Source organism: Bos indicus, chromosome 8 (genome assembly GCF_029378745.1).
Source record: "Bos indicus isolate NIAB-ARS_2022 breed Sahiwal x Tharparkar chromosome 8, NIAB-ARS_B.indTharparkar_mat_pri_1.0, whole genome shotgun sequence".
Lineage (NCBI taxonomy): Eukaryota > Metazoa > Chordata > Mammalia > Artiodactyla > Bovidae > Bos > Bos indicus.
Window position 1 is genome coordinate 6,401,834 of NC_091767.1, and position 12,578 is coordinate 6,414,411.

General features: G+C 34.8%; 1 protein-coding gene across 2 annotated transcripts in view; it reads right to left on the reverse strand.

The window, feature by feature from the left end:
- Nucleotides 1-528: 528 nt before the first annotated feature.
- Nucleotides 529-12,578, reverse strand: part of FBXO8 (F-box protein 8) — a 39,448-nt gene continuing 27,398 nt past the window's right edge. For both annotated transcript variants that reach the window (XM_019965787.2, XM_070794384.1), the window contains 3 exons: nt 4,650-4,768; nt 2,424-2,620; nt 529-1,162 (listed from right to left, as the gene is read on the reverse strand). In XM_019965787.2, coding sequence (XP_019821346.1) covers nt 975-1,162; nt 2,424-2,620; nt 4,650-4,768 — 504 coding nt within the window. In that variant the 3' untranslated portion in view covers nt 529-974. The remainder of the gene's footprint in view (nt 1,163-2,423; nt 2,621-4,649; nt 4,769-12,578) is intronic.

Here is a 12,578-nt window from a genome sequence, read left to right on the forward strand (position 1 = left end):
CGACTGAAGTGACTTAGCACCAATCAGTAGTTTTCCTCTCATGACCCAATCTCATAACATCTGTGAAGGCAGAGCCCCTGTCCAGGTACCAAGAATACTTGGCACAATATTAGCACATGGAAGGCCCTTGATAAATATTTACTGAATAAGTGAATAAAGACAGTTCACTATCATTCACAAGATTTCTTTCCCAGCTGATTCAGAGCTGAAATCATCACAATTAGAATAGTAAGGTCTGACTAATTACTTTGGATATAAGTTCTAATAGCATTTTGTTCTTATGTGTGGAAACCTTAGATTTTAATGTGTTTTGCTATGGTTTCAAGGACTTCAGACTTAACTAAGGCAGAAATTTTAAAAATGAAGTCAGGTGATGAATTTATGTTTAAAAATAAGTGCCTGTTTTGCATAGAGACAAATATACTCTTCAAAGATTGGAAAGAGAAGCTGGTATGGTTTCTATCCAGGTTAGATGCAACTTTTATGAAGACAGTTGTAATTTCTTATCAAATAAATCTCAGAACTCAGTTTGAGAGAAAAAGGAAAGGCTTTAGTCAAAATCTTTACAATAAAATAATTATGATTATAAATTTTTAGTTAAATATGTACATATTACATGGTATTTTAAAAAAGAATGGAAATGAATAAAGTTTTCAGGCAAAATCTAATGCACAAATATACCATCTTTTTTAGAATATAACGTCAGTTTAACATTCTTAAACAGCTGTGTCAGACAATGGCTCTGCTTTGTGCAAAACATGATAAGCAAAATTAAGAAAAATTCTGCAAAATTCTTTAGTTCCCCAAAGAAGTCACTAAAAAAGAAAAGAGAAAAAGAAAAAAAGTTGTACACTCAAGCTTGATTGTATACAGAGGCTAGAATGACCAGCACTAATGTCACCCCATATCTGCTAAATAGGTCCTTGGGTAGCTTCAGTTTGCAGTTAAAAGCTGAAGTCCCAGCAGTTGTGCTTTTATGCAGCCACATGGCCAATAAGGTAGATGTTGTCATAAAGGTGCCCCACGAAATCTTCACTAATGTTTTGAGCAGCACGCCGGGTATTTCGAATAAATTCCCTTTTTGACATTTTATTCTTCACATGAGGGCTAGTGAGGTCAATGGAAAGTAGAATCAAAGAGTAGCACAGTACATAGACAGCATCTGGAAGGAAAAAGAAACACCTCCAATTATTAGCTGGTTATTAAACAGTGGTCCCAAAAGAAAAGTGTTCGTAATTCCAAAAGATTAGATTAAAATTAAAGAGAACTGCCTGGGCCTTTTCCAATTTGGTGATGAAAGTCTTGTGTCCTAGAAAACTCATCTCCTGGGCAAACAGGGATGTCAATTATCCAAACACCAATTCATTGAGCATTTTCTTCAAGTAATTTAGGAGTTTTTAGTGAAAAGTCATTCTAAATTTAAAAATTTCAGAATTGGTTTTATTTTCCTCTTGCTCTCGAATGTGATATTCCCATTCAACTATCCATAAAATATATTTGTACTCTCAGTATATCCTATTAAAACAAAGTAAGATATTTATTTACATATGCTTTTACAGAAGCCTAATTTAATTTGGAAGCATTTTACACAACAAGAAAATGTATTAACTTGGTACTAGAAAATAAAATGTAAACATCTCATAAAATTATTCTTCTTATTTAAGATATGTATAAAAGGTCTACAAAAATTCTATTGAATTTACATATTAATCTCAAAAGTACATCTTTAGATTGCTATACATGAGCCCATGCAGCAAAATATTTTCTTCTCTATATATTTTCAGGGCAATAGTTGATGCTTATTGTTATCCTCATGATACTTGCTACAACTGCTTACTACTACTACTATGGTGTTTATTTTTCAGAATCTTGCAGTCTTAATAAAGACTGTCTTACACAAGCATGTTCAACAAATTTCGTATGCTAGGAAAAGGTTTGGTAATCTCTGTAATAAGATAAGAACAACATTCTTGACAGGAAGAAAGAAATAAAGCTGCATTACATGAAAAAATACATAGATGACTCAGGCTACATCATGCACACATATATATACACACAAAGAGTGAAAACTAGTTATACCAAAAATACACTTTAGTAGAAAAATTCTAGCTGTTACCTATGTAATATGTGTATTACTAAAAGCTTTAAAAATAATTTCTCAAGATTTTGATTAGACTAGTAAAAAATTTCCAATGTTTAAGTAAGAATTTACATATCTAAGTGTAACTTTCCTCCTAAAACAGTATATTTACTACATGTAAATAATAGCTCTGACAAACTAGTCACTGCTAGAAGCAATGAAACAAGTATTTCTAATTATGGGAAGCATTTTTCCCCAGAGTGAGGAAAATGTCTCATTTACTACTATTTTTACCCAGAGATGGGAATGGGAGAAGGAAAGAATTCACTATATATATTCTTACCAGGACTAAGGCCAAGTTCTCTCATTAAATCAGGGTTACAAGCACAGAATCTATGTGAGAACTTTGTTATAAGTGTTTCAAGATACTCCCCACGCTCTTCAGGGGCATGGATGTGACGAAAAAATTCTCTCAGTGCATTGGGTAAGAATTGATTTCTAAAGTTATGCAGTGTTACAAGGTCATCCAAGACATCTCTCCTAGTAGAAAAAGAAAAAGGTACAGCTTTAGTTAACTTTTCTCTATTAAAAAGAGATGGGAAAAATCATAGATTATTTACTTTTTGGATAAAAATACTTTACTATTTATTACCAGTCTTATAAAGCCTATATGTCTTAAAAGTTAAAAAAAAATCAAAGTATGATTATCAAGTTAAACAATTTTAAAAAATCTTTCATGAATAGAACAAAAAACAAGGTGAACTAGAAATTTTAATTCTGAAATGAAAAAATGAATTTTTCAGAAAAATGTTAACTTATTTTCAAGAATCTTCTTGGCTAAATCCATATGATCAACAGAATTATTTACCTTTTTAATTCTGAAAATAAGGAGAATCTACATTTTCCGTACCAATCCACATTGCCAGAGGTAACAACTGCTGATGTGAAGCTTTTTAAAGTGTCTATCTATACCCTATATTGTTCTAGAATCTGCTTTTGCTTATTTCCTAGTATAATATGAACAGCTTTCTGTGTTTTTATACATGGATCTAACTCATTCATTCTAATGGCTCCACAGTATCCCACCTTAAGGACATAATTCTAATGAAATACATTTAGGTTGTTTACAATTTGTGTACATATGTACATATATACTTATTATCAATAGCATTCCAATAATCATGCTTTGGAGTTCCCTGGTGGCTCAGATGATAAAGAATCTGCCTGCAATGCAGGAAACCTGGGTTCAATACCTGGATTGGGAAGATTCGTGCCTGGAGAATCCCCATGGACAGAGGAGCCTGGTGGGCTACAGTCCATGGGGTCACAAAGAGTCAGACATGACTGACTAAGCACAGCACAATCATGCTTTGTTACAGTATGCTTCAATCCTCACTAAAATCAACAATGTTTGTATGATCATAATCTTAATTTCTACCAGTTGCTTATGGCAGGGACAGGCAAACTACAGCTAGTGGGCCAAATACTACAGAGGCCCATGGGCTGTTGTTATAAATAAAGCTTTATTAGAACACAGCTTTTCTCATTTGTTTACTTATTGTCCATGTCTGCTTTGATGAGACAATGGCATAGTTATAAGTAGCTGCAACAGAGATCATATGTCCTTCAAAGTCTAAAATATTTACAGAAAAATCAGGTTTTTCCACAAAAAAACCCTGCCAATCCATAGGTACCTAGCATTTCAGAACAAAAAGAGTTAATGATACCATCTTTATGTAAGAAATTTTTTTCAGTGACCAATATGCTGAACTGTGCACCCCTCAAAGGTAGGGATTATGTTTTAATCAACTGCATACTACAAATTCTAGCAAAGTTCCTGGCATATAATAAATACAAATTGTTGGAAAATCATGAGAAATTAAAAAAAAAAGAGAATCAAAATGAAAAGGTAAACCTATTTTTGAGACATTCTTTAGATTACTATGAGATCTATAATTTTTAAAACCATAGTTTATGGTGATGTCATATCAAAATATTTCCACAATATTTTTATGTCCTTGATACCCAGAATTCAAGAGTACAAATGGATAACTATCAAGTCAGGACAGCACATCAGACACTGTCTCTGGAGAGCACACTATTAAATCATACTTTTCGAATTTTCACACTTTTACATGACACTTTTTGGGTACTGTATCACAGATATACACATCTTATACCTCTAGGATTGTGTTTACGGGTACAATTTGTCTATTTGATTTTTATATGGGCAATTTCAAAATTCAGAACTTTTAGCTACCAAACCCTTAGATCTTAGGGCTAGTTATAAGGAAAAAAGGCTTCGACTTTCTCAAAAATGTTTGGTTTTGTGATCTTTGCTATCACAAAGATGTTGGACTTCCTGGGCTTTTTTTTTTTTTTAATGTTTACAACAGTAAACTCACACACAAGTTCAAGTTCACAAGAGTAATGATTTGCAAGGTACAGGAATCTTTTCCCTGTCTTCACTCAATTTTACAACTAGATGACTGTGATTTTTAAAGTAAAACTTAACTAATTAAAAGCATTCCTCAACTCTTTTCTCATGAAAAATTAAATTTTTTTTTACCTTTCATCAAGATAAATTCTCAGTTTTTTCCAATTTAGTGTCCTTGTACAGAAGATAAACTTTGCTATTTCCTTTGGTGAATCATCAAGGATGCCCTTGGACATAAAGTAGTTCACTCCCTAAGACAGAAAGACAAGTCTACATAAATAAAATCAGTCTTCATTTATAAATTTAACAATTAGGCAATAGCAAAACAATAGCTATAGAGTCTTTTCAGCATCAACAGACTGTTTATAGCTTTCACATGCAAAATACAAGCTAGAACTTGAACTGACACTATTATTTATGGTTGATAGTTTACATGCAATGAAAAGTAGGAAATTCAAAGTTTAGACTTCTAAAGAAAGTCTGATTCAATTTTCTGACTCATGTCAATTAAAAAAAAGTATCCAGAAATATCACCTAAACTGGGTTATGGGTAGGGGTAACAAATAACTATTCCTTAGATCTTAAAAATAAGCCTTATTACGAAAACTTCAACTGCCCAATGGAAAACATGAAAGTTCAGATACACATTCTAACACACTTTTCAAGGAAACAGATTCTTGAGAAAAAAGGATTCTGCAAATCACAGACTAGCATTTTTTTGGGGGGGTGGGGAAGAATAATAATTAAGTTATTTAACTTAATGTAAAATGGGCAGAATTCTAGACTGGTTTATGGGTTGTATACAGTTTGGTGTTAAGTATTGCTACGTTTTATAAGAATCTGGCTCCAATACATACTGAGGCAAAACATAGTAAGACAAAACAATTTCAATGTTTTTCATAGGGTTTATCTTTGAATTTCCTTTTCTCTGCATGCAAAGTCTTCCAGAGAAGCATTATCCATAAGGCTGTGCCCTACTTTAGATTTAAACCAACAACAACAAAACAGCAACAACAAAAAAACCAAACACTGAAACCAATGTTTTCTCATGTATATGAAGGTCACATTCAAATAAATGTCTTATGTGCATTTGAATGTGCAGCTATTGAAATAAAAGGCAGGTGTGTTTATTTCAACTCACAGTTATCCAGATACATGCATTCCCATGAATGCCCATGTCTGGATAATAGCACAATGTGTGCAGTTAATTGGTAGAGAAAATGACATATTATATACATGTAACATACTGTTTTCACACATAAATTCCTTCAGCATTTCTTCCCTTTACAAACAATGACACAGTACTCAGAAACACTGCATACATTGGGAATTCAAAGAGTTGGAAAAATTTTTATAAAATCTCCCATAAAAATTTTATATTACATTTTTAGAGCAGTTTGGTACCATGAGGTTATGCTTTTGAAAGGTTATAATTATCTATAGAATGTAATTCAAAAAGATAAGATTTTTATACAAAATTTTATGAGCCATCAAGATAATAGGATATTAGCAATGTTATCAAATTTTCATGAGAATTTTAAAAGTGTAAAAGCAATCCTAAAAGCATTGATTTTAAAAAGCACCGACTTTAAAAAGAACAAAATGTGAGAATATGTGACTCTGTCAACTCAGTGCGAAGCCATCTTTCAGACTGCACTGCACCCGGATAGGAGGCTAGAGCATGTAATATGGTCAAGATGGAAAGGAAAGCCAAGGAACTTGTTTGCAGTGAGGCTCTCAGAAAGAGCCTGAGGGGGTAGGAACCAGGGAAATAGGAATGAGTTTTCCATCCTTCCCTCCATTAGTTTGAACAATCGAGAGTTGACTGTATAATTTATCTACTTAGCAAGATTAAGTCAGGTTTGATTTCTTTTCCAAAATTCATCCATTTAAAAAGTGTAACAAAATATTAGAAGTATTTCCAGTGCTTAATTTTAATCCAAGTGATTCAAAGACAAAAGAATGTCAGTTAAGCAGTAATGAACAGGTTCTTTATTCACGCTTACTTGTAAATCAGTATTTAAGAGATACAAAACTAACTCTAATTTACTTTCTAAAAATTTACAAAATATAAAAAAAAAAACTAATGTGGTCTATTAAATAGTACATAATTCTCTAATTATATGATATACGCCATTTTTAATATTGCTTGATGCTCCTCACTTATAAATGAACACTGGCATTTGCCTTATGCAAGCATCATAAAATTGTTGGTCATTTCCTTTTTTCTATGTTTGAAAATTTAACATATAATCTCACTTAAGTTCTCCGAAATCAATTAAATGCAGAGGAGGAAACAGATGGTTTTAAACACAATCCTGAAAACCAGCAACACAAACTTGAAATCAGCTAGCACTGTTGGTTTTGAGGAAAGACAGCCTCAGTTTCAAGCCTGGGATTCCTCTGGAAAGGAAGATTACTTCAGAAGGGCTATTGGAGTGAAGGGTTAAGAGATGACACAACATAAAGAGGCATAGGACCAGATTACAATCGTCTTCAATAAGCAAGCTGGCAACCATCCAAAACTATCTTGTTTTGTAAGCAATAAATATAAAAGAAACTATAGCATGAACTCTGTTGAATAACTATATATTTGTTTAATACATGTATAAGTATTGTTGATTTTTAAATAAAGTTTTAGAAGAATGTTACAGAGGAATCCCTAGACCCTATTGGAGGTGTTGTTTAGTCACTAAGTTGTGACCCCATGAACTGCAGCACGCCAGGCTTCCCTGTCCTTCACTATCTCCCAGAGTTTGCTCAGACTCATGTCTATTGAGTTGTTGATTGCTATCCAATCATCTCACTGTCGCCCCCTTTTCCTCTTGCTCTCAATCTTTTCCAGCACCAGAATCTTTTCCAGTGAGTCAGCTCTTTGCATCAGGTGGCCAAAGAATTGGAGCTTCAGCTTCAGAATAGTGCCGAAATCAATCAAAAGGGTTGATTTCCTTTAGGATTGACCGGTTTGATCTCTCTGCTGTCCAAAGGACTCTACCACCAAGAGTCTTCTCCAGCACCACAGTTCAAAAGCATTAATTCTTTGGTACTCAGCTGTCTTTATAGTCCACCTCCCACAACCGTACATGACTACTGCAAAAACCATAGCTTTGACTAGACAGACCTTTATCGGCAAAGTGATGTCTCTGCTTTTCAATACCCTGTCTAGGTTTGTCATAGCTCTTCTTCCAAGGAGCAAGAGTCTTTTAATTTTGTGGCTGCAGTCACCATCCACAGAGATTTTGGAGCCCAAGAAAATGAAATCTGACACTGTTTCCACATTTTCCCCATCTATTTGCCATGAAGTTATGGGACTGGATACCATGATCTTCATTTTTTGAATGCTGAGTTCTAAGCCAGCTTTTTCATTCTTCTCTTTCACCTTCATCAAGAGGCTCTTTAGTTCCTCTTAGCTTTCTGCCATAAGAGTGGTGTCATCTGTGTATCTGAGGTTATTGATATTTCTCCTGGCACTCTTGATTCCAGCTTGTGCTTCATCCAGCCTGGCATTTAACATGATGTAATCTGCATATAAGTTAAATAAGCAGGGTGACAATATACAGCCTTGACGTACTCCTTTCCCAATTTTGAACCAGTCTGTTTTTCCATGTCAGCAACCAATCTGTTGCTTCCTGAACACAGGTTTCTCAGATGGCAGGTAATGTGGAGAATTCCATGGACAGAGGAATATGCTAGACCCTATAGCATTAATAATAGTTATTAATCAGGACTGGAACTCTCAGCAGTACAGATATGTGCTTCTGTGAGTCTGTATCTTATAGGTAGCAAGGAAATCATGACTAGTCTAAATTAACATAGTTTCCAGAAAAAGGAAGGGTGTAGCTCATTATCATCTACATGGTATAGTAAAATGAGTGTCCAGTTCTGGATGTTGCATTTTATGGGACATATTGACAAACTAGAACCATCTGAATAAAGGAAACCAGGGTCTGAGTGAGTTGTTGCAAGGTCAGACTTTATGTTATATAAGGAAGAACCAAGGGAGATAGAGATATTAGGTCTAAAGATGAAGCTATTTAGGAAAGAAGAAAAGATTAAGACATTGAGACATCTGAAGAGGTTAAGACTTGTGACATCTGTGTCACAAAGAAAAGAAACACTGTGTGTGGTTTGAGTGAAGACTTTAAACTGATGAAACTTAGAACTTCTTGCTCCCCAAAATGCATACTGCTAGGTTTTCAGTGATAGAGAGTAACAAGTATCAGAGTTTCACTCTAAGAATATATAAAAATAGTGACTTTCAAGGGGTCCCTTTTCACATAGTAATGCGAAAAGTAGAAAACTAAGGCACGAGCAAGGTGAGAAAATTGAATACAAATCTATTGACTTAATGTATTAGTACGTGTGTGTGTGTGTGTGTGTATGTGTGTTAGTCGCTCAGTCATATCCAATCCTTTGTGACCCCATGGATTGTAGGCCATCAGCTCCTCTGTCCATGGAATTCTTCAGATAAAAATATTGGAATGGGTTGCCATAGGAGAAAAAAAATGGCAAAATTAATGGCAAAAAAGTAAGAGGACATAATTGGAGCTGCAAGTAGAGGAGAACGGGGGAAAGGATCGAAAATACAGGTGGGGTCTAAGACACTTTCTCAGCCTGGAGGACAGGATGGCTCTACTGGTTCAGAAACAGGTGTTTGGAGAAAGCATTAAAAGACAAAAACAGAGTGCATGTTGGTTTTCTTTTTAGGGAAGATAAGCCATCCAGAAGGAGTTGGACAAGAGCAAACTCTTAGCTCCTTGAGCAAAATGGTAAAGATTTCTATCAACAGTGGTGGAGGGTATAACAGGAAATCCATTAGGAATAAACAAAAGGAATGGTAAGCAGCAATGAAAACCCAAGAGAAGTTAAGGTGAATTCATCTTATCTCATGTTAAAGCTTTAAATAGAATACATGCTTTCAGTGATTCAAAGATAAAAAAATATATATATATCAAGAAATTCTGTAAAGCATCCTCCATGGAGTATATCACTAAAATTTATTATGCAAATGACAACACCAAGACTTAAACAATATAATTAGAGTGGTAAGTTGTTTAGACAAAAGGTTTATTTAGGTGGCAAAAACAAATAAGTTAAGAAAACATATGCAAATAGCTAAAACCAATATTAAGAAGGAATTCAGATTGAAGAACGATGTGTTGAATGAAGCTCAGTCCTCTACACAATGCATCTTCCCATTTTCTTATTACTATAAGAATGGCTCTTTCACACAGCAATTTCTGTTTTAAGATATACATCCTTTGTTTTTCTTCTATTGTATTAAACTCATGTTTTTCTCTCCTATTTTTAAAAATCAAATCATTATTACCCATAGTATACTTCAAAGGCAAAAATCTACTATATATATGTTCAGAACCAAAAAATATATATTTGGGGACAAAGTGAATTCTAGGAAACAAGGCATGTAAAATATTGACTTCTGCTGTGAACCTAAAACTGCTTTAAATGATAAAGTCTTAATATTTTTTTTTTAAGTGCTGAATACTAGTACTGAAAGTACTGGCAATTGGCCCAGACACTTGGCAGAAACTTTGTGTAACAGTTGGTATCAACAGAAAAAATTAATAATAAAACAAAACTGACATACTAGGGAGTATCTTTAATGTGTTTTCCTAAAGAACAACTTAGGAAAGAAATTTAGTGAAAAAATTTGCTTTAACTAGTTTTGTTTAAACTTGCTGTTGTATAAAATGTAAAAACCAAGTATTACAGCTACTACTTTTCAGGTAATAAATCTGTCCTCTGAGCATTACACAACAGAAAGCAAGCTGGACACTGCATTTAATTTCCTTTTTAAAAGGACATTTGAAAACTTTTAGAATAACGATCCTTAAATTTTAACAATAAATATTTATAAAATGAAATACTTCAATCTAGATTTCTAATTTTTGTTTCAATATGGAACTGATCTATTAATAGTCAAGTGTACATTTTAACCACAGGGAAATGAGCAATTGAAATGTAACATTTTCATACTAAAAAAAACATAAAAATAAGATATTATATTGTAAAAGCTTTAATTTTAAAATTTTAATTATTTTTTCAAAGGGGAAGTCCTTCGCCCGGTCAGAGTATTCCCACTGTCTTATTTGAAAATAGCAGCAGCAGTGGCTAAGATGACAGCTCTGATACTATTTCTCCTTTTTCTAGTGCTATCATAATTGCTAATAAAAATGTAAAATCTATTAATATTAGCCAGCCCAGAATTTCTCGTTCTTCCTATTTATTTAGAGAACATGGGCACTATAGTTAACGGAAAAAACACATCTAGAAATTCTTCTAGGGATATAATACTCTGCAAATTAAAATATCAACACTTTGTTTTTTAGCTAAAGTAAAGATTATTTTACTTAAAGGGCAAGTTTTAAAACTAGGTATCCTTGTTTTTATGCTGTCATTTCATTTCATTCTACCCACTACGTTTAGCTATGCCACTCTCTGGTGTATAAAACTGTCCTTCAGCATGTAACTTCAGAAATGTCACACTTTTACTCATGGCAATTTTATTCATGGTAATTTAATGATGGTTAATCTAATCAATAGACTGAAAAGACTAAAGGAAAAGCTCTGACCAAATTTTTAAAGTTCTCTAACTGGAATTGGTCAGAACCCCATATTCTGTCTGGAGGATGATGAAAAGTCATGAGTATGGAATATGGACTGAAGTCAGCTTACTCATGGACCTGTTTGAGTTGGCAAGGATTTCAGTCTCCAAAAACAATTTATGGACGGCTTTTGGTACATGAAAGTACACAATGCTGAGGAACTGCTAAGAACAGTCACACTTACACCCTAAATTATTTGTAGCTATTAGAAAATGTCAACACGAAACTCAAAAAAAGCAGGGATAGTTCAAAGAAAATAAAAAGAAAAATGGAAAATCATCTCTAATGGAGTCCAGGAAAAATGGAGGCGAGGTGGAGGACAGATCTTTCTGTTTCTTTTTCATAGGAGAGAAAGCAATGCCATCAGACAAAAATAACATGAACTTCATTGTTTAAGGTTTCAAATAACACTGCTGCTGCTGCTAAGTCGCTTCAGTCGTGTCCGACTCTGTGCGACCCCATGGACTGCAGCGTACCAGGCTTCTCCATCCATGGGATTCTCCAGGCAAGAACACTGGAGTGGGTTGCCATTTCCTTCTCCAGTGCATGAAAGTGGAAAGTGAAAGTGAAGTCGCTCAGTTGTGTCTGACTCTTAGTGACCCCACGGACTGCAACATACCAGGCTCCTCCATCCATGGGATTTTCCGGGCAAGAGTACTGGAGTGGGGTGCCATTGCCTTCTCCCTCAAATAACACTACAAAGTTCCTATTCATTTATTCTAACAGCCTCAAACAGAAAGCAAGCTGTATCTGTGAGTTCTAAGAGTCACCAGGAGTCACACCCATCACTGGGACAGACCACTGCATGCAAATGACGTTACTTCCAAAGTGATAAACTACTCAGTTCACTTTAGTTCAGTTGCTCAGTCATGTCCAATTCTTTGTGACCCCATGGACTGCAGCATGCCAGGCCTCCCTGTCCATCACCAACTCCCGGAGTTTACTCAAACTGATGTCCATTGAGTCGGTGATGCCATCCAACCATCTCATCCTCTGTCGTCCCCGTCTCCTCCTGCCTTTAATCTTTCCCAGCATCAGGGTCTTTTCAAATGAGTCAGTTCTTTACATCAGATGGCCAAAGTATTAGAGTTTCAGCTTCAACATCAGTCCTTCCAATGAATATTCAGGACTGATTTCCTTTAGGGTGGACTGGCTGGATCCCCTAGCTGTCCAAGGGACTCTCAAGAGTCTTCTCCAACACCACAATTCAAAAGCATCAATTCTTTGGCGCTCAGCTTTCTTTATAGTCCAACTCTCACATCCATACATGACTACTCGAAAAACCATAGCCTTGACTAGCCAGGCTTTTGTTGGCAAAGTAATGTCTCTGCTTTTTAATATGCTGTCTAGGTTGGTCATAACTTTTCTTCCAAGGACTGTCTTTTAATTTCATGGCTGCAGTCACCATCCGCAGTGATTTTGGAGCCCCCAAAAA